The sequence below is a fragment of the Phycodurus eques genome, chromosome 1 (assembly GCF_024500275.1).
Source record: "Phycodurus eques isolate BA_2022a chromosome 1, UOR_Pequ_1.1, whole genome shotgun sequence".
Classification (NCBI taxonomy): domain Eukaryota; kingdom Metazoa; phylum Chordata; class Actinopteri; order Syngnathiformes; family Syngnathidae; genus Phycodurus; species Phycodurus eques.
Window position 1 is genome coordinate 30,282,303 of NC_084525.1, and position 23,321 is coordinate 30,305,623.

At 41.5% G+C, this 23,321-nt stretch overlaps 1 protein-coding gene across 2 annotated transcripts; it reads left to right on the forward strand.

The window, feature by feature from the left end:
• Nucleotides 1-120: 120 nt before the first annotated feature.
• ccdc22 (coiled-coil domain containing 22) lies at nucleotides 121-22,984 on the forward strand. 2 transcript variants are annotated; one of them, XM_061686922.1, is made up of 16 exons: nucleotides 121-455; nucleotides 888-1,065; nucleotides 1,868-2,000; nucleotides 5,803-5,909; nucleotides 6,137-6,221; nucleotides 9,197-9,366; nucleotides 16,507-16,722; nucleotides 16,808-16,969; nucleotides 19,348-19,467; nucleotides 19,543-19,659; nucleotides 19,736-19,837; nucleotides 20,380-20,487; nucleotides 20,901-20,996; nucleotides 21,221-21,280; nucleotides 21,375-21,449; nucleotides 22,187-22,984. In XM_061686922.1, exons 1-16 carry the CDS (start codon nucleotides 406-408, stop codon nucleotides 22,298-22,300), a joined length of 1,893 nt encoding a protein of 630 aa, XP_061542906.1. In that variant the 5' UTR covers nucleotides 121-405; the 3' UTR covers nucleotides 22,301-22,984. The 2 variants fall into 2 exon arrangements, with proteins under 2 accessions (XP_061542906.1, XP_061542915.1); XM_061686931.1 differs by lacking the exons at nucleotides 121-455; nucleotides 888-1,065 and having other exon boundaries at nucleotides 1,885-2,000; nucleotides 5,803-5,898.
• The last annotated feature ends 337 nt before the right edge of the window (nucleotides 22,985-23,321 follow it).

Here is a 23,321-nt window from a genome sequence, read left to right on the forward strand (position 1 = left end):
CTCTTGTCATGAGACCGTAATCGTGATGCACGATGGGAAATATAGTCATATTGTCATTTGCTTGCATAATTATTCGGGCGAGAAAACTCCATCTCCCAGAAACCCATCCGTAATTTTTCATTTTGACTGCCTTGACAGTCGGACAGAATTGTAAAATTGAGTCTGTAGCGGTAGCAGATTTGATTAGGTTGTGTATGATTTATATGCCTCGTTTAACTTGGAGAATAGAAGTAACTTTTGAAAGGTGAGGTTCTGCTCACGAATAAGTAGCTAAACGCTAACCGACTGAAGCTTGTTCTCCTGCCGTTTTGCCACCATGGAGAAGCCACACTTTGCCCATTGACTGGTTAGTCCAAAAAGCTGAAGGCGCTACTTGAATCGTGCGCGTTGATTCAAACACTCGAGATGGAGGAAGTTGACAAAATCTTGATACACGCCCTAAAACAAGTTGGCACGTAAGTATTTGCTGTGGTTAGGGTTCTAATCTTAGATAGAGATACCTTTTTCTTCCACAAGGGAAATTCACTGGTCCAGTAGTCTTCACAATGGAAACAACACAAGGAAAATTAGGCATGTAGTGTTAATATGAAGAAAAATATAAAACATGACATCAATACAAGTCTGGAAAAAAAAGAATCAGGAGTAGAATAAAGTGCATGTTGATCATAAGAATAAGGTGTACAATTTAGGTGCTTGGCGACAGATGAATAGGGTGTTCTATTTGTTCGTCAATTGTTGGCAACAATACAAGACAACATTTATTTTACTTTGTAAGTCAATCAACTAAATATGTAATGGGCATCATATGATCAAACACATGGGTGTAAGACTGTCATCTTGCAGTTAAAAAAAAGCACATTCCAATACATTTGTTCTGCTTCTTGTAGAGAGCTGAGTGAGGGGGTTGGTAGCCTCAAAGACTTCACCAGTGAGCTGATAGTGGAGGCGGTGGTGAGATGTATCAGGGTGATCGATCCTGGCCTGGGCAGCGCGCTGCCAACCTCCCTCCCGCCTGGCATGTCTGCCCGCTTCAGGGTAGGCATGAGCCTGGCACAGGCCTGCCAGGTAAAAACATATATAAGACATATTGACGTGTTGAGCAGTCCTGTTTTTAATTGAGAGAGGCAAAGAAGCCCTTTGCTCAGTGAAAAGAAGCCCTTTGCTCAGTGACACCAGCCCAGCTGCTGTCACTGAACAATTTGGAATGTTACTATTTTATATTATTATACTTGTTAGTTAAAACTAACTGTATTAGTTAGTTTTAACTAACTGTGTTTTAAAACTTAAAACTTTAAAACAAAAAAAATCATCACCTGCTTAGCGCAACACGATGAAATAGTGGTTGGCACGTCTGCCTAAAAATTCTGAGGTTCAGATTATTGTAATCTGGGCTCCTTTCTGTGTGAAGTGTGTAAATTCTCCCGGTTTATGCTGCAACCTGGATCAGTTCTGGATTGAATTTGCTTTGACTTGACACGCTTTGAGACTACATACAACTTTAGACAAAGAAAACCCTACAATAGAGGAATAATTTAGCTCATTATAGGGATAGATTTATTCATTATAGGGATAGATTTATTTATTAACTCAGTATTTCAACATTCACCCTCCCCAAAAATTGTATGAAATTTATTTTAAAAAACTGTTACTAGTTGCAAAGAGACAAACCCACACCATGAAAACCATTTTCATTTCCGACATTTCCTTCGGTGCTTTTCAGTGTTCATGGAATGAAACTTTCTCATTGGCTAAATTTAGACGATAGAAAAAATACTAGTTACAAGTGAGCATTATTTCTCAAATTTTCATTAAAAGAAACAACATAAACACACCTGACCTAATAATGAAATATCATATTTGTTTGCAGGACATTGGTTACAAAGGCGAGATAGGTTATCAAACCTTCCTGTACAGCAGTGAGACAGAGATTCGCTCCCTGCTCATGTTCCTTGTGGAGAAACTGCCCAGAGAAAATGCTGAGGCCTCTGACCAGCCAACAGGTATAGGATCACCGCCATCATAAAACATAAAATAATCTAGGTTAAATAAAACAGGAATAAAATAAATCTACTCACCCTTTGACAAAAAAAAAAAAAACTCATACAGTACAGTATAGTGCGGTACAGTACTACTTTTCCTTTGGGCTTGTCCCGTTAGGGGTCACCACAGCGTGTCATCCTTTTCCATGCAAGCCTATCTCCTGCATCATCCTTCTCGAACCAATTGCCCTCATGTATTCCCTCGCTACATCGATCAACCTTCTTTTTGGTCTTCCTCTAACTCTCTTGCCTGGCAGCTCCAACCTCATCATCCTTCTACCAATATACTCACTCCCTCTCCTCTGGACATGTCCAAACCATCAAAGTCTGCTCTCTCTAACTTTGTCTCCAAAACATCTAACCTTGGCTGTCCCTCTGATGAGCTAATTTCTAATTTTATCCAACCTGGTCACTCCTAGAGAGAACATTTTCATTTCCGACACCTCTGCTTCCTGTTGTCTCTTCAGTGCCACTGTCTCTAATCCGTACATCATGGCTGGCCTCACCACTGTTTTATAAACTTTGCCCTTCATCCTAGCAGAGACTCTTCTGTCACATAACACACCTGACACCTTCCTCCACCCGTTCCAACCTGCTTGGACTTGTTTCTTCACTTCCTGACCACACTCACCATTGCTCTGGACTGTTGACCCAAAGTATTTAAAGTTCCTCCACCCTCGCTATCTCTTCTCCCTGTAGCCTCACTTTTCCCCCTCTACCCCTCATTCATGCACATATATTCTGTTTTACTTCGGCTAATCTTCATTCCTCTCCTTTCCAATGCATGCCTCCACCTTTCTAACTGTTCCTCCACCTGAAGAACAAAACAATAAATTGTGTAGTTAGACCTAACTTGCGTTATGCGCTGACCAACTTGAAGAGGGAAATTATTTTCATGATGGATGTGAGTCTCTTCACATAAGGATCAAGCACAGCAACAAACTGTACAAGTTTCTTCCTTATTAATCGAAATGTATTGTTGCATTAGCCATATTTTACTAAGCCTTGTCGGCGGATAAACGCTGGAATTTGGAAACTGATTCAGTGTGCCCACGGCCGCCATTCATGACAGGCACGTCGTAGCTGCGTGAGAATGCAAGTTGTGTTCAGGGACACGGCGTAAATGGGAGTGAATGTGTTCTTCTGTGGTTCTTTTGTAATACAGTGCATAATTGTAAGAATTGATTTCTAGGAAGAGTATTATTTGTATCAGAATGCTTTAGTTAAAACACTGTACGATTACACTGTCAAGAAACATGTTTTTCCTCATGTTTATGAGATTGTACAAAATAAAACTTGCCCGACAGGGAGAACAATCCCCGGGGGCAAGATTGGACCCCCTGATTCGCCCCCCTGCTTTAGCGGCATATTTTATACAGACAATTTTGTCATGTTGCGAAACAACTTAAGGTGAGTTTCCACTGTAATAAAAAAGATAAAATAATGTAAATTCCAGAATTGTTTCAGGTGGCAATCAGTGTACATTTTAAAGAAATGTTCAGTTGTATAAATAGTATGTAACAAGAACTATAGCTCTTGAATTGTAGAAATATTTTTTTATTTTTTTTTATTACTGCAACATTATTAACTATGAATTGTACAAAAGTGGAATAGTGTGGCATCACCATAGGCCAGGGGTGGCCAACTAGTCACAGACTAAGAGCCACTTGTTTTTCTGTGTTACTGCAAAGAGCCACATCATACACATGGGTACACATGAACATCATCTTTTAATCATGTATGCACGCATACACAGACCTCTGCTCAGCCAGATCTAATGAAAATAACCACACCAACATGATAATATCAGTAATTTTCAACAGTTAACATTGTGTGCACTGTCTCACACACACAAACTCTCAGTTCATTTTTGACGCATGTCATGTGACAGCTCCTGAAGAGCCGCATGAAACTAGTTAAAGAGCCGCATGAGGCTCGCGAGCCGCGGGTTGGCCACCCCTGCCATAGGCAATGCAATCCTTTAAAAGGAGACTTATGTATTATTTTCTGCAATTTAAAATAGTTCCCAGGTGTGCTAATAACAAGTATCTGACATGCTTTGCTCAAAACACCCCAAGGATCAAGAATTATATACAACCTCAATTCCAATGAAGTTGGGACGGTGTGTTAAACATAAATTAAAACAGAATACAATGATTTGCAAATCATGTTCAACCTATATTTAATTGAATACACTACAAAGACAAGATATTTAATGTTCAAACTGATAAATGTTATTGTTTTTCGCAAATAATCATAATTTTATGGCTGCAACACGTTCCAAAAAAGCTGGGACAGGTGGCAAAAAAGAATGAAAGTTGAGGAATCCTCATCAAACACCTGTTTGGAACATCCCACAGGTGAACAGGCTAATTGGGAACAGGTGGGTGCCATCATTGGGTATAAAAGTAGCTGACATGTACATACAGGTTTTGGAAAAAAATATGCTGCCACCCAAGCAACGTCTTTTTAATGGACGCCCCTGCTTATTTCAGCAAGACAATGCCATTCTGCACGTGTTACAACAGCATGGCTTTGTAGTAAAAGAGTTCGGGTACTAGACTGTCTGTACTAGACTAGACTGTCCTGCCTGCAGTCCAGACCTGTCTCCCACTGAAAATGTGTGGCGGATTATGAAGCGTAAAATACGACAACGGAGACCCCAGACTGTTGAACAGCTGAAGCTGTACATCAAGCAAGAATGGGAAAGAATTCCACCTACAAAGCTTCAACAATTGGTGTCCTCAGTTCCCAAATGTTTATTGAATGTTGTTCAAAGAAAAGGTGATGTAACACAGTGGTAAACATGAGCCTGTCCCAGCTTTTTTGGAACGTTGTTGCAGCCATGAAATTCTAAGTTAATGATTATTTGCTAAAAACAATAAAGTTTATCAGTTTGAACATTAAATATCTTGTCTTTGTAGTGTATTCAATTAAATATAGGTTGAACATGATTTGCAAATCATTGTATTCTGTTTTTATTTATGCTTAACACAACGCCCCAACTTCATTGGAATTGGGGTTGTACATAATTATATTTCTTGCAGTGCTTAAATGAGCTTGTTCTACAGGTGGTCCATTGAGCCAGCCTTCATCCAGCCCCACATGGTCCTGGGCCAGTGGCGACTGCGGCTTTGGTTAGATTGACCACCAGTGGGCTAGATTTGGCTGACACGATCCTGCAGGTGTTTGACCATCTCCTCTTTTGCCTTGGTCGGGCAAGTGTTCGCGGTGGCCGGCTGCTTGCTTCTAAGCGGAGCCCAGAGTGTGGAAAACAAGCAGTGGCCCTCATCTTAGAGACAATGAAAGAAAGGGTTTTAATTTGTGGAGGCTGCAGTTCCCTCTGTGTATGTAGAGCATGGACACATTGACAGACATTAAGTGGTTGTTTCACTCTGGATCTTTGGCCAGCCTGGCTGCCAAGTCATTGTTGGAGAATAACTTGGAGTATGGGTGCTTATTTTGTTATCTCGACTGTTACGTAACAGTGGAGTGAAACTTCAAAACAGCTCGCTCACAGCCACATTTTCAGAAATGAGCAGATAACTAAAGATTTATTTGGCTGTTTGATTACACACTTGATGGATGGACAGGCACTCCGCGACCCTAACTATTTGTATACAAGCAACAAAAGTCAAATGTTTAAATATGTTCCCTTTAAGCTATATATTACACAAACAGCCATTAGGCTAAGTGTCCACATTCTTGGCATGACGAGTAATTTTAATACTGTATTGACAATTTTCTTTTTTTTCCCCTATAGGCAAATCAACTATTCTTCAGAGAGCTATTGCTGCTGCTATTAAAGCCCAGCTTGTTGCACCTTGGGTCCCTCCAAACTGCAGGCTGCCACTGCATGGTGAAACACAAGTAAACTCTTAAAAATTGCACTTTGCTGTCGGTTTTGTGGTTAAAATATTGAAAAGGGAGTGAAACAGCACCCACTGATCTGGTGTATACTGTCATCTTGCTACTGTAGGTTCACCACTGTGATGGTTTCAGAGAATGTGTTATCACTTTAAAAGCTATTTAAGCACACTTAAAAGAACTCGTATGCATATTGTTTTGTTCTCTGACGTGTGCTTTTCTGTCAATAGAATTTTGACACCTTGCACAACTTCCACATGCAGCCCCTCAGTTTACCTCATTGTATTAAAGATCCAGGGAAGAAATCACTTAAAGGTAGGCGTAGGTTGACACTAATGGCTGATGATTAATCATCTCTCTCAGTAAAGTCGACATAGTGGTGTGAAAAAGTGTTTGCCCCTTCGTGATTTTTATTTATTTATTTTTTTTTGCAGGTTTGTCACACTTAAATATTTCCCATCATCAAACTATTATATTATATTATAAACTATTATATAAATATTAGTCAAAGACAACACTAGTATAAACACAAAATGGAGTTTTAAAATGTTTTTTTATTATTAAGGGAGGAAAAAAAATCGAAACCTACGTGGCCCTGTGTGAAAGTGATTGCCCTCCCTGTTAAAACATAACTGTGTTTTATCATACCAGAGTTCAATTTCTCTAGCCACACCCAGGCCTGATACTGCCACACCTGTTCTCACTCAAAAAATCACTTAAATAGGACATACCTGACAAAGAGAAGGAGACCAAAAGATCCTTAAAAGCTAGACATAATGCCGAGAACTAAAAGAAATTCAGGAACAAATGAGAGAGAAAATAATTGAGCTCTATCAGTGGTTATAAAGCCATTTCTAAAGGTTTGGGACTCCAGTGGACCACAATGAGAGCCATTATCCACAAATGGCAAAAACATAGAACAATGGTGAACCTTCGCAGGAATGGCGGGCCGACCAAAATTACCCCAAGAGCGCAGAGACGACGACTCATCCAAGAGGTCACGAAAGAACCCACAACAACATCCAAAATACTGCAGGCCTCATTTGGCTCAGTTAAGGTCAGTGTTCATGACTCCACCATAAGAAAGAGACTGCAAAAATTGTCTGCATGGCAGCGTTGCAAGACTAAAACTACAAAAATAAGCAAAAATAATAATAAGGCTCATCTCAATTTTGCCAGAAGACATTTTGATAATCCATCCATTTCCATCCATTTTCAACACCGTTTAACCTGGTTAGGGTCACGGGGCGCTGGAGCCTATCCCAGCTGACTTCGGGCGAAAGGCGAACTACACCCTGAACTGGTCGCCAGTCAGTTGCATGGCACATATAGACACGGACAACCATTCGCACCCACATTCACACCGTCACTGAGTGGGAACTGAACCCACGCTGCCTGTACCAAAGTCAGGCAAGTGTACCACTACATCATCAGTGACATCTTGATAATCTCAAAGACATATTTTTTTTTGTTTTTTTTTGTCAATGTCTTATGTCTCAAAAGTGTTCTCTGTCAACTGACTGTCTGTTGTCGTACTAGAGCGGCTCCAACTACCGGAGACAAATTCCTTGTGTGTTTTTTGGACATACGTGGCAAATAAAGATGATTCTGATTCTGAAGTAGAACTTTTTGGAAGGTGTGTGTCACATCTGGTATAAAAGAAACACAGCATTTCAGAAAAGTAACATCATACCAAAAATAAAATATGGTGGTGGTAGTGTGATGGTCTGGGGCTGTTTTGCTAAGTCAGGACCTGGAAGACTTGCTGTGATAAATGGAACCATGAATTCTGCTGTTTACCAAAAAATCCTGAAGGAGAATGTCCGGCCATCTGTTCGTGACCTCAAACTGAAAACAAACTTGGGTTCTGCAGCAGGACAATGATCAAAAACACACCAGCAAGTCCACCTCTGAATGGCTAAAGAAAAACAAAATAAAGACTTTGGAGTGGCCTAGTTAATGTCCTGACCTGAATCCTATTCAGATGCTGTGGCGTGACCTTAAAAAGGCGGTTCATGCTCAAAAACCCTCCAATGTGGCTGAATTATAACAATTCTGCAAAGATAAGCGGGCCAAAATTCCTCCACAGCGCTGTAAGAGACTCATTACAAGTTATCGCAAACGCTTGATTGCAGTTGTTGCTGCTAAGGGTGGCCCAACAAGTTATTAGGTTTAGAGGGCAATCACTCTTTCCACACAGGGCCATGTAGGCTTGGATTTTTGTCCCCTCCCTTAATGAAAACCTTCATTTAAAAACTGCATTTTGTGTTTACTTGTTGTCTTTGAGTAATTTTTAAATTTGTTTGATTATGGGAAATAGGTGGACGACTGTTTAGAGCGTCTGCCTCACAGCGGAAATAGGTGGACGACTGTTTAGAGCGTCTGCCTCACAGAGCGTCTGCCTCACAGTTCTGAGGACCGGGGTTTAATCCCCGGCGCCGACTGTGTGGAGTTTGCATGTTCTCCCCGTGCCTGCGTGGGTTTTCTCCATGCACTCCAGTTTCCTCCCACATCCCAAAAACATGCGTGGTAGGTTAATTGGCAACTCTAAATTGCCCATAGCTGTGAATGTGAGTGTGAATGGTTGTTTGTTTGTATGTGCCCTGCGATTGGCTGGCAACCAGTTCGGGGTGTACCCCGCCTCCTGCCCGATGATAGCTGGCATAGGCTCCAGCACGCCCGCGACTCTAGTGAGGAGAAGCGGCTCAGAAAATGGATGGATGTATGGATGGATGGATGGATGGGTGATTATGGGAAATATGGAAAAGTGTGAGAAGCTCGGTCATCCAGGAGCATCTAAGAGTAGAGCCGCTGCTCCTCCACATCGAGAGGAGCCAGATGAGGTGGCTGGGGCATCTGATTTGGATGCCTCCCGGACGCCTCCCTGGTGTGAGGTGTTCCGGGCACGTCCCACCGGGAGGAGACTGCGGGGACGACCCAGGACACGCTGGAGAGACTACGTCTTTCGGCTGGCCTGGGAACGCCACGGGATCCCCCGAAGAGCTGGATGAAGTTGCTTGGGAGAGGGAAGTCTGGGCGTCCCTGCTAAAGCTACAGCCCCCGCGACCTGACCTCGGATAGGCATTAGAAAATGGATGGATGGGAAATACTTAAGTGTGACAAAGATGCAAAAAAAAAAAAGAAATCAGGAAGGGGGCAAACACTTTTTCACACACCTGTGATTCTAGATGGATTTTTATAATGCTGACCTGTGCTCTCATCTGACATTGCTTGATGTTTGAAGTTCACCATATTTTGCAATTGAATTGAATTGTGTGACATGATTTCAGAGATCAAAGACTACCAGCGAGATTTTCTTCCCCTTGTCACTGCTCAGCTCCCCAATAATGCCTCTGTGGCGGCGTCCTTACTGGAGCAGCACACAGCTGAGCTCAGTGCGGCGCAGGAATGGGACAATGAGTGGAACAGTCAGGGACTCCTCTCTCGTCTTACTCCACAGGTAAATAATTTATTTGCCTTGCCACTGAAATATGTCAAAATGGAAATCGATACAAACATATGATCATCAGGGCTGTTGTGTGCTATGTATAGATGTTTTTTCTTATTTATTTTTTTTTTGTAAACAATTGGTGCCAGGGTATTTTCGAGTGGTAAAAGTTCATTGAATACCACTGACTTGAATTGAAAATGATGACAAAAACTTGTTGTGTTTGGGGATGTGCTGCCAGAGATAGACATTTCATGTTTGTAAATTGGCACTGAGATACTTCGGTTGGCAGAACGTGAGTGACTACCGCTGACAAGGACTGAAAATTATGACAAAAGCTTGTTGTGTTTGAAGTTGCTCTGCCAGATATACCGCAATGCTTTAGTTTTTTTTTTTAATTTTATTTTCTTCAAAAAAATTTAATCCAGCGGAAATGTGGGTGAGGGGGATAAATCGAGTGGATGTCGTAAATAGTTGTACAGAGAAGATTACACGACAGCTACTTCTAAAGGGACATACTGAAAAGCAAACATTCATCATTGGGTTTGTGGAGTACATTTTCTCTCGCAGGCATGTATAAAATGTTTGGTTGGGTTTTCTTTGAGTGATTTAGCAAAACATAATGGCCTGCTAGCTAATGTCAGCTCCACGGCACGTTATTCATGTCACAGTCAAAAGAGAGCAGTGGGAGGAAAAAGGATGTGAACTCTTTGGAAGTTCTTTCTGCATTTCTGCATAAATTGGTCATAAATTGTAGTCTGATCATCTAAATTACAAGAATAAACAAACACAGTCTGCATAAACAGGGATCTCGTTTGCTGTGCGTCCCAAATCTGAGACGCCCAAAAATAAGCAGGGACTCATAAAACATGCTCAATCTGCCTCCACAGACGCATAGCATTGCTTACCTACGTATATGTGTGTGTTGCTGAAGCGCTTCACCGAATCTGTCTTGGTGCTAGCCAGTAGCCAATCAGAGGCAAAGTTATCTTTCCATAAATTCAACAGACACTTTTTTTTCCGGACTCGATAGATTTTCATGGTTTGGTAACACCCGGCGTGCTGCCTACAACGCAACAAGCCGTTGGCGGAACGGCGTTGGCTCCTAGATGCACACAACTGGAACACTTCTGGGAAAGTTAACTAATTATTAGGTTCGTCTGAGCTGGGATTCGAGCCCGCGACCCTTCGGTCGCTTGACGATCCGCTCTCCCTATTGATCCACAGCCGCCCATAGGCTAGGCGCGTCCCACTGCAACATGATTGGCTCCTGTGTCACGGGAAGGGCAGGCTATTCAGATATATTGAGATGACCATCCACAAAATGCATCACATTTCAGAATCAGAATCATCTTTATTTGCCAAGTATGTGAAAAACACAAGGACTTTGTCTCCGATAATTTGAGCCGCTCTAGTACAAGAACAGATAGCCATTTTGCCCAAAAATAATTTTGAGGCAAAAACATGAAAACACACTACGGGAGTCACTGAGCAATGAAAGGTTACCGGTAATGTGGTAATGCTAATACAATTTATTTATTTATTTATTTTATTTGGACAATTGTGCAAATGATGCAGACCCCTCTAGCAATTTAGAACAGTTTGAAATGACTAACAGAACAATAATCTGGTACGGTGACAATTGTGCAAATGGTGCAGAGTCTTCAAGAAATTTAAGCAGTTTAAAGTGACTAGTAGTGCAATGATCTGGAACAATGACAATCATGCAAATGGTGAAGATAGTTCTCAAGTATTGGTCAACAACAGATATGCAAATAGTGCACAGTGACGAGGCTACTACAGTGAGTGTACGAATGTAGAAGTGTCCCGACAGAGATGTGACAACAATCTCAAGACACAATTGGCAGCATGTTTCACTGGAATTGTAAGTTAACTGTTTAGGAAACGGCAACATTTGTGCTCATATGTTTGATTACCAGGGCAAAATTTGTAAGCTGTGTAAAAATTTTTATTATGCTGTAATATAATTTTATCAGTAGCATAAAACATCAACAATACTATCGTTTGTCATGAAAGTTTTTGGGAAAATATTCTAAAACAAATTGCTGTCGTGACAGGCCTAAACAGATATGCGAGAGAGAGAAAGCAATGAACATAGTCTCTCCAGCGTGTCCTGGGTCGTCCGCGGGGTCTCCTCCCAGTGGGACGTGCCCGGAACACCTCACCAGGGAGGCATCTGGGAGGAATCCGAATCAGATGCCCCAGCCACCTCATCTGGCTCCAGCGGCTCTACTCTGAGTTCCTCCTGGATGACCGAGCTTCTCACCCTATCTCTAAGGGACAGCCCGGACACCCTGCGGAGGAAACTCATTTCGGCCGCTTGTATCCGGGATCTTGTTCTTTTGGTCACGACCCACAGCTCCTGACCATAGGTGAGGGTAGGAACATAGATCGACCGGTAAATTGAGAGCTTCGCCTTTCGGCTTAGCTCCTTCCTTACCACAACGGACTGATACAAAGTCCGCATCACTGCAGACACTGCACCGCCTGTCGATCTCCCGTTCCATTCTGCCCTCACTCGTGAACAAGACCCCTAGATACGTGAACTCCTCCACTTGGGGCAGGATCTAATTCCCGACCTGGAGCTATGGTCTCAGATTTGGAGGTGCTCATTCTCATCCCAGCCGCTTCACACTCAGCTGCGAACTGCTCCAGTGAGAGTTGGAGATTACGGCTTGATGAAGCCAACAGAACCACATCATCTGCAAAAAGCAGAGATGCAATACTGAGGCCACCAAATCGGACCCTCTCTACGCCTCGGCTGCGCCTAGAAATTCTGTCCATAAAAGTTATGAACAGAATCGGTGAACAAAGGGCAGCCTTGGCGGAGTCCAACCCTCACCGGAAACTAGTCAGACTTACTGCCGGTTATGCGGACCAAACTCTGACCCTCTCTATGTCTTTCGGTTGGCCCGGGAATGCCTCGGGATCGCCCTGGAAGAGCTGGGTGAAGTGGCTGGGGAGAGAGAAGTCTGGGCGTCCCTGCTAAAGCTACTGCCCTCGTGATCCGACCTCGGATAAGCGGTAGAAAATGGATGGATGAATGAAAAAGCAATGGATAACAAAAATATTGTACAATCAATATAAAAGATAGAGTAACAAGTGCAATATAGCGAGACCACGAAGCAAGAACATTGATATTGTGGAGGTTTACTGTATCTGTATTCCGTGATGATAAGTTGCAGGTACTCATTGTTCCAGTGCTGGGACTCATTGTTTCCATGACATGTCCATCCCAGACTCACATAGCCTCAAGTGTAAATTGATCTATGCTTAAACTAATACCACACAAACAGTTATTTTTCTATAGAGCTTAGCATGTGAACATGTACAGGATAGGGAGGAAAAAGTAAGTAAACCTTTGGATTTAATAACTGTTTGACCCTCCATTGGCAACAATAACCTCAACCAAACATTCCCTGAAGTTATATATCAGACGTGCACAAAGATCAGGATGAATTTTGGACCATTCCTCTTTACCAAACTTGCAGTGCAACAAGATTCCTGGAATGTCTGAATAGTTTTTTTGTCAATGTCTTTATGTCTCAAAAGTGTTCTCTGTCAATTGACTGTCTGTTGTCGTACTAGAGCGGCTCCAACTACCGGAGACAAATTCCTTGTGTGTTTTTTGGACATACTTGGCAAATAAAGATGATTCTGATTTTCTTGAGGTCATGCCGCAGCATCTCAATCAGGTTTAGGTCAGGAATTTGACTGGGCCATTCCAGAACATGTATTTTCTTCTTCTGAAGCCATTCTGTTGTTGATTTGCTTCTTTGTTTTGGATCATTGTTCTGTTGCAACACCCATCCTCTTTTGAGCTTCAACTGTTAGACAAGTTCTTCTGCAAAATATCTTGATAAACTTGTGAATTAATTTTTCCAATGATAGCAAGCTGTCCCAGCCCTGAGGTGTTGTCATTGTCATTGTCAAGGTGTGAGTGTTGTGTGTTCTTCCCAAACAATTAAACTTTGGTTTCATCTGTCCACAGAATATTTTGCTAGTAGTGCTGTGGAATTTCGTAAGTGCTCTTTAGCAAAATTCAAACGTGTAGCAATCTTTTTTTGGGCCACAACGGCTTCCTCCGTGGTGTTCTCCCATGAACCCCACTCTTGTTTAATGTGTTAAGTACAGCGGCTGAAATAAGTATTTAACACTTCACCATTTTTCAAACTAAATATGCTTCAATAGGTGCTATTGTCCTGAAAATTTGACCAGAGGTTTGGAACAACCCAAGTAATCCATACATACACAGAAAGTTGAACAAATAAGATAAATTGTGTGTAATAATGTGAAATGACACAGGGAAAGGCTGGCACGGTAGACAACTGGTTAGCACACCTGCCTCACAGTTCTGGGGACCGGGGTTCAAATCCCGGCCCCGCCTGTGTGGAGTTTGCATGTTCTCCCCGTGTCTGGGTGGGTTTTCTCCGGGCACACCGGTTGCCTCCCACATCCCAAAAACATGCGCAGTAGGCTGATTGAAGACTCTAAATTTCTTGTAGGTGTGAATGTGAGTGCGAATGGTTGTTTGTTTCTATGTGCCCTGCGATTTGCTGGCAACCGGTTCAGGGTGTACCCCACCTCCCGCCCAAAGATAGCTGGGAAAGGCTCCAGCAACCCGGGGCCCTAGTGAGGATAAGCGGTAAAGAAAATGGATGGATGGACACAGGGAAAAAGTATTGAACAAATGAAGTCAGGGAGGTGCAAAAAGGAATGGAAATCCAAGACAACACCTAAAATCTATTAGTAATCAAACAGTAATCTAGTGCCTTGTCAGTGCAAATTAATATCAACTGGTTCAGTCCTAATTTCATGGCCTATAAAAAGGTATCATTGTCAAGGTGTGAGTCAAGACACATGATGGGTAAGCGCAGAGAGCTGTGTCAAGACCATTCAAAAACTAATTGTTGTAAAACGTAACGATGGCATTGGTCACAGGCGCATATCTAAGCTTCTGAACATTCCAGTGAGCACGGTTGGGGCCATAATACGTAAGTGGAAAGCTAATCACACCACCATAAATTTGCCTCGATCAGGTGCTCCTCGCAAGATTTCTGACAGAGGAGTGCAAAGAATAATCAGAAGAAACTCCTGAGGAGAGCATCAAAAAGACCTGGAATTAGCAGGTACTGTTGTCACAAGGAAAACAGTGAGTAATGTACTCTGCCACCATGGCCTGTATGCACGGTCATCACGCAAGACCCCATTGCTGGGGGGGGAAAAAAGCATGTCAAAGCTTGTTAAAAGTTTGCTGAACAACATTTGGACAAGCCAGTTAAATACTGCGAGAATATACTCTGGTCGGATGAGAACAAAATTGAACTGTTTGGATGCCATAATGCACACCACGTTTGGAGGAGAAATGGCACTGCACATCACCCTAAAAACACCATACAAACGGTGAAGTTCGGAGTTGGGAACATGATGGCGTGGGGCTGCTTTGGTACTGGTACTGGTAAACTTCACATTATTGAAGGAAGGATGAATGGGCAAATCTACTGAGACATTCTTGACAAAAATCTGCTGCCATCTATGAGGATGATGATAAATGAAATGATAGTGGACATTTCAGCAGAATAATGATCCAAAACATACTGCCAAGGAAACTCAGTTGGTTTCAAAGAACAAAAATAAAGCTGCTAGAATGGCCCAGCCAATCACCTGACTTGAATCCAATCGAAAATCTATGGAAAGAACTAAAACTCAAGGTCCATAAAATAAGCCCACAGAAACTTCAAGATTTGAAGACTGCTTCTGTGGAGGAATGGGCCAAAATCACACCAGAGCAATGAATGCGACTTGTTTCTCTACACAACAGGCGTCTTGAAACAAACAAAGGCTTTTGTACAAAGTATTAAATGATTACCAGTTGGCATGTTCAATACTTTTTTCCCTGTGTCATTTCACATTATTACACACAGTTTAATTTCTGAGTTTATTTGTTCTATTTTGTTTTGTATGTATGGGTTTACTTGGGTTGTTCCCAACATCTGGTGAAATCTTCAGGTCCATAGCACTTTTGAAACTATATTTAATGAGAAAAATGGTGACGTGTTAAATACTTATTTCAGCCGCTTTATGTACTAGATTTGTCAACAGAGATGTTGGCATGTGTGTGCCGTGCTCTTGCAGTCATCTTTATAGGACGGCCACTCCTTGGAAGAGAAGCAACAGTGCTGAACGTTTTTATATTAATTTCTTCACATTTATAGACAATTTGTCTAAGCAAGGACTGAAGAACATATAGACCTTTAGAGACACCTTTGTATCCTGTTCCCGCTTTATAAAAGTCAATCATAGCTCTTCTGAGAGCTCTTTTGAGCGAGGCATGGTGTACATCAGACAGTTCTTCTAAACAGGTACAATTCTAAACTGGTGTGTGTTTTCTCATGGCCAGAGCAGCTCTAAGCCACACCTTCAATCTTGTCTCAGTGATTGGACAGCAGGTTGGCTCACACCTGACTCTTATTTGCTCTTGGAGAATCCATAGCCTAGAGGTTCCCTTACCTTTTCTTTCCTGTCCTGTGAATGTTATTTTCAGTAAAAATATAAAAACGGTTTCTTTGCTATAAGGTTAAGCAGACACTGCAGGTTGATTATAGTGATTTAGATGAATATCAGACCACATTTTATGAGCAATTTATGCAGAAATGTAATAAATTCCAAAGGGTTCACATAATTTTTCCTCGCACTGTATGCCAGTGCCATAAATAGACCAATAGCAAAGTCAATTCGCCAGTCCCTCAATGATCTATCTGAATTTCCACCATGTCTATTTTTTAATCCACTTTCTTGTTGAAATGTAAGTTACGGCCAGCGTTGCATCTCACACCCAAGCAATTTACCAAATTTAACGTCTTCTTTTCGACTACTGACACGTCACACATTCAGAACTACAATAGTAGAGAAGGTTAAAATCATCATTTAATCGTTTTCCTCAATTGCTCTGCCTAGTTTAAAAAAAAAAAACAAAAAAAAAAACGTAAGGGTTTGTGTACTACCAGTGCCTTGGTTAAGGCATTTGCTACCCCCAAGTGTGTGCAACATTATGGTGAAAAGGTCTATATATTAACATTTCCTGTAGGTATTCAAATTAGTTGTACATGTTTATTGTCTGCTTTCACACAGGACTACAAGGCCCGAAAACTGACTCGGCTGCATAAACGTATTGAGGAGCAGTTGCGTTCTGCTGCTCTTCCCCCCATGGAATGTGCCTTTGGTGGTCTTGGCTCCACCTCTGATTTGTCTGACATACTGCAATCCTTCAGGGGGTCTGCTTCTTCTGACCACAACCTAACAAAGGGCTCTCACTTCACCCACTCCCAGAAGTTCACTTTTACACAGGTGCATACTCCTGGTGGTGCAGAATCAAACCAACGAATGGTGTAAAATTATCCACAGCTGCCTGTGTTTGTGTGCATTTGATTAGGAAGTAGAAGCAACACCATCCCCTGGGTGGCAGACAGATGGTGACAACCATCAGAGTCAGGAGGAGGAGCTGGCATCTTTGCAGCAACAATTTCAGCAGCTTTGCAATGATGTGGACCAACTAACTATGGAAGTGAAGCACCTGAGTGTCACTAATGCTCAGGTAACATCAACCCATTAACTCTCTCATCTGCACTGACTTGATAGTCCTCTGTTTATCTTCTAATGACATCATACACCCTGTTATAACAGAAAATGTGTGCCTCATAATCATGCCTTGTGTTTTTTCTGCTGTCTGACAGGTTATTTTAAGTAATACATAGACTGAATGTTCTCTTAAAGGTCCCATATTTTGGCTATTTAGAGCTCCCTGGAGTGACTCTCTAACATGGCCTTATTATATAAGTGTCAATATCATTTTAAAAAAACACCTTGGTTTTGTCTAATGCGTAGCTACAATAGCTATTAATGTTATCTCACTAGAGCCCACTTATTCTTTGGTCAAAACTAGGAGACGACAATCACTGAAATTTTACTAACGTCTTTAAGCAAAGCAAACTACATCAACACAATATTTGTTTTCCTCCTTTCGTGGTGATTTCAAGTAGCAAGCTGTTTTTTTATCTGTGAGGCTGGCCATTTGATTAGGGACAGCGAGCAAGACTGCAGCCGGTCAGGCTTGTTGTCACCGTGCTTTTGCACACTAAACATTCTGAACTCGTATTCCGTATTTAACGGAGGGTTTTGCGCTTTGTTTGTGCAAGGCTAACAAATATATAATACTGAAGACTGTAAAATAAAACAAAAACTGATCATTTTGGGGAAGCCAGCAACTGCACAAGTCATTGTTTTATTTAACTTGCCCTGAGAGCATAGCATTCGTATGTGCCCATCTTGTGTTAGAACTTGGGACAATACGTACACCCGCAAAAACATGGATATGCACAGCTGCAAGGAGTTATGTCGTAGTTAGGTGACTTCATAGCGTGGCTCGACGCCTTGTGACTGACTGGCTCCAAGTAAGCCTTTGATCATCCACAAGCTCCAAAATAGAATTGGCAATGTCCATCCATCCATCCATCCATTTTTCATACTGCTTATCCTCAATAGGGTCGCGGGCGTGATGGAGCCTGTCCCAGCCGACTCTGGGCAAGAGGCGGACTACTGGTCGCCAGCCAATTGCAGGGAACATATAAACAATGTGTCCCAATATTTTTCATTGGTGTAATTTTTACATGATCGGAAAAGTTCTCCTTGTCGCTCTTCATTTTGCCCGGCCTATGCTTCGCTCAGCGGTCCTGTGGGCTGTGCGGCTACAGTTCACACGGGCTAATATTATAGAAACCTCACACAAAGGCACATATAATAAAAAAAAAAACTAAAAAAAAAAAGAAAAGACAAAAGCACACGTCAATGATCGACACTAGTGCTTTTTGTTCCTTGAACCTTGCACTGTGTTTACTTTGGGAGCATGCCGTTGCATTGACTGGCAGATAGTGTTTACAAATATCTATCCAGTGACTGTGGGCTTTGGAAGTACTTGTGGTGGCATAAATATTTTGCCGGAAGTCCCGCCCCATCCGTGGCATAAATCCCACTACTGGCTGAATAAAGTGTGCCACTGAGGTTATGCTAAACAGTTAAGTTTGCCGCGTTTGTGTTAATTTGGGACGAACACACAACAACTCGGTGAGAGTCGCTGACGTTTTAAATGACACCGACGCGGTGGAGCGAGCTCTTTAGTGCCTTAAATCGGTAGCTTGTTAGCTCGAGGGCTAGCCAACATAATACACAGTTAACGTTCCCTTAAGTGTCTCCAGACACTTTCCAAAAGATTTGAATGTCATGGTAAAGTTTATCTATTCAGAGCCCACAATTTAAACAATTTGAATTATTTATTTTTTTATTTTTACATAATTTGGGCTTCCAGCTCATTAAACCCACAATCAGGAATTTAAAAAATTTGAATACTGTGAAGAAATCAGCCTACATTTTGCAGGCCACAAATGTTTTAAACTGAGTGTCACACACTAATCATCTACTAAACTCAAAGCACCTGTACAGGATTCCTAGGTGTCATTAAATTGCTTCAGTTTGGTTCAATTGTCTCAGTTGGGTTCAATATGGGGAAGACTGCAGACTTGACAACTGGCCATAGGATGAGTAAGCCACAAAGGTTCATAGCTAAGGAGGGTGGCGGTTAGCATGTCAATGGAAGGACAAAAAGGGAGGGGGGGGGGATTGGCGGGAGTTGGGGTCTTACATGTTGAGCGTTACCCAGAAAAATGATTAACTAACTTATGCTGTATCGTGGCAACTGAGTGAAGAACATATCGCCGGCCAATTAAGTGGATTTTATATTTCCGGCAAATTATCCGACTTGAAGAAAATAGCATTAGTGGGCATTTTTGATCATGGTTTAAACGTATTATTGGACTTTGGGAGAGGGTTACTTCTGCTATGCTGTGTTTCGGAGCGTGAAATCCATTTTTAGTCCATCAGACCAAATATCCCGTGTGGATTTATCACCCGTCTGTGTAGGTACTTGATGAGTACAAGCAACGGGAGCTACAGAACAATGAGCAGGAGGAAAAGATCCAACTGAAGAAGAAGACCATTGACCTATTGCCAGATGCTGAGAACAGCATAGTAAAGCTTCAGGTTGGAGAGATAAGTGTACTTGGATTTCTTTAAATGCAGCAGGGCCTCAAAGTTCATCTCTGCCTTCTCCTCCAGGCTCTGGTGGAGGCCAGTGCCAAGCGTGTGTTGAACCTGGCCTCTCAGTGGGAGAAACACCGTGCACCACTCATCGACGAGCACCGCAGACTTAAAGAAATCTGCAGCAATCAGGATGTAAATATGCATGGGAAAATAATAATTCATTAAAATTTATTCTGTACAATTCTTAGTTTATCTCCTTTTTTCTCAGATGGAATCATCCAAAAAGCTGTTAGAAATAAAGGTTCTACATGACAAAATCCGTGTATCAACAGAGGAGGCCAAGAAGAAGGAGGACATATACAAGCAGCTGGTATCAAGAGTTTCTAAAAAATATAATCTGGACATTTTTTTATGCAACCACATGTCCATCCATCCATTTTCTGTACCGCTTATCCTCACTAGGTTCCCGGGCCTGCTGGAGCCTATCCCAGCTATCTTTGGGATTGGCTGGCGACCTGAACTGGTCGCCAGCCAATCGCAGGGCACATATAAACAAACAAACATTCACACTCACATTCACACCTACGGGCAATTTAGAATCTTCATTCAACCTACCGCACATGTTTTTGGGATGTGGGTGGAAACCGGAGTACCCGGGGAAAAAAAAAAAACACAGGCAGAGGGAGAACATACGAACTCCACACAGGTGTTGCCGGGATTTGAACCCCGGTCCTCAGAAATGTAAGGCAGATGTGCTAACCAGTCATTCACCATGCCGCCAAAACCACATGTATTATATAAAATAACTCTTCTTATGATTGAATACTATTTAAAATGCAAGTTAATTTGCATTACAGGTTACATGCTTTTTTTTTTTTTATATAGAATTCTGCCTTTTCTCTTTCAATACAGTTAACAGAGTTAGAAAGCCTTCCCCAGGATGTGTCTCGGGCATCATATACACAGAGAATTCTGGAGATTGTGAGCAATATCAAGAAACAGAAGGAAGAAATCACCAAGGTAAGACTTGTAATGAGACTTCGCCAGCACCAATTATTATTTTTATTTGTATTTTTTTTTAAGAAAACGCTAGCAAAGATTCAGATCCTTCAATGAATAACTTTTTACAAACCCCTCAAATGCTTTTAAGTGTGTGCTTCAGTTGTTTGTGGACTTAAAATGATGTGATGCAAGTAGTTCTCATCTCTACAAGAGGCTGGTACCTCTTACATGATGTCAGCAATCGGGTGACATTGTGAGTAGAGTCTTGACAAGGAAGAGGATTTTTCTATTTTTTCACATTTTTCAATTCAATAATACCTTAGTGCACTAACAACCATGGTCTGTAGTGACGCCGTTTTAGGAACGCAGTGATGCTTGACTTCTCTGCGCATCCATTTAACAACCTATTTGTTTCTTTCTTTCTGAAACAGATTTTGTCTGACACTAAAGAACTACAGAAAGAGATCAACAGCCTCACAGGAAAACTGGACAGGACATTTGCTGTGACAGATGAGCTTGTCTTTAAGGTCCTTAAAATACAAGTCTCTTTTAGTTAGTGACTTTCATTCTATTGATGACTTTGAGCAAATTGCCAAACTCCTGTGTCTAGCAGTGTATAATTGAGTTTTAAAAGGTGTTTGAGGCTTTAGAACACTTTGTCTCTATGAAATTGCAAGATGTACCTCAGGCTCTTTTGCTACCTTTCATGTATGGACAAAATGTAATGCTTTATTTTTGTGATCATTGCCAGGATGCCAAAAAAGACGAGTCGGTCCGCAAATCATACAAGTTTCTGGCTGCGCTACATGAAGTACAGTCAGACATTCAGAATTTTCTCTACTACAGTTATTTTTTCCCCCTCCTCTTTGCAATATTGTATTTCACTATCTCTCTCTCTTGTGTAGAACTGCAATCAATTGATCCAAACCATTGAGGACACTGGTACAATCCTGAGAGAGATACGAGATCTTGAAGAGCAGGTAGATTTTGTCATAGGCTATCGTTTTAGATAAAGAATTTTGGACTTAAACCCGGAAAACGTGAAGCATTGCAGTTCCTGGTTGAATCAAGCATTTACATATTTTAAGTTGTATTCTAAGTCAGTGTCGAAGATGAATATTTGATCCAATTTGTTACCGTCAGTTAGAATTTAAGGCACAAGTTTAACTTATTTCGAAATTAATATAGTGCACAATGTGAACGCAAGACTTGGATGAGGCGGCATGCAGAATGAATAAAACTCAGAAAGGTGACACAACTTGGACATAACTAAGGACAATGATTCCCCCCCCCCCCCAAAAGAAATACTATCCATTCAATGTGGTTATGTAATGGATAAGGCTAATGCTAAGCGTTTGGAATGGCCTTCCCTTATTGAGAAAAGAACAATCAATGAAAGCTCAAATGATTAACCTAGTGAGGACTGGATTGACTGTTGCGAAAGCTCCACTTGTGGACGTCAGGCCCTGATGCCAGAATAAAATGCAAACAACCGCGCTGGGCAAAAATGGCATGTTCCTCCTGTTTCTTCTGACGTTAAAGGAGCAGGTTTTACTGCAGGGTTGTTGCATTCCCTACGCCCCCTCCACGTCTCCTAACTGGCTTGTATCCTGATAGCGCCGTGCTCTTTATGCTGTGCAGACAGCAGTGTAGATTATGCCTTTGTATCTGAATTCCTTTTATTTCAATAATTAACATTTATTTAATTTGTCCACAGATTGACACAGAAAATAGTAACAAAACAGTGGCTAATCTGGAGAGGATTCTAGAAGACTACAAGGCCATTCGACAAGAGAATTCTGCACTTGCTGCCAAGGTCAGAGAGGGCTGACTCTGAACTACCTAGTCATGCTTAAGCTTAAAAACAACTCTTGTTGCTCTGAACATGACTGAAATAGGTCTTAGACCGAAGCAATCGCTGTTCATTAACACCGCCTCTTGTTGCCATTGGGAGCTGCTTTTGTTAAGAAGCTGAAATTATATTTGTACTACAATAACTGAAAAAGCCTTTTTTCATATGTAAATATGGATCCCGATACCTCATTTTTGGTGTTAAATATTTCTGTGGCTACACATCTTATGAGTATTTACATATCTGGACAAAATTGTCAGTCCGCTTTGGTTAAAGAAAGAAAAACCTATGTTGGTCACAGAAATAATTTAAACTGACAAAAATAATAATAAATAAAATTATACTGAAAATAAAGTAATGAAAGTCTGCACCAACAATTCTGTCCATGTTTAGATCTGCCATTCCAATCCTTACCTAAATTGAAATCAACAGCAAGTGGTGCTTCCAAACCTGCCTTCTTTGCTCAAGGGCCATTCTCATTATTGTTTGAAAAAGTGTGTGTTGTGGGAGTGGGGGGAACGACAACATGTATTAGTTCATTTTTTCTTTAATACAGCAAGCATCCTTGTAATTTTCAGAATGAAACATAGTTGAACTGAATGTTGAGTGAATGGTATTTGAATGTGTCATCCAGATCTATTATTAAAATATTGTTTATCAAGTGTTTGACTTTAGAATGTTTATTGCCAGATCTAACGCACCGTCAAATCGTGTAATAATTAACTGCCACATTCTTCATCAGAAATGTATGTCAATGTGATCAGTTGTTATTATACATTATTCTGCTACAAACAGTGTGGATTAGTTATGGTTCTACACTGGTTAAGTCAGCACTGATGGAGCTTGCATGACATCACAGTGATGTACAGTATGTTGATATAGTAATGTGGATCGCTGAGATTAACAATAGTGTTAAGTAGCTTAGAGCAATACACTGACTACTGACCCACACCATGTCAGGTCTTAGTGAAAGTAAACACGCTGTGGTAGACATGAGATG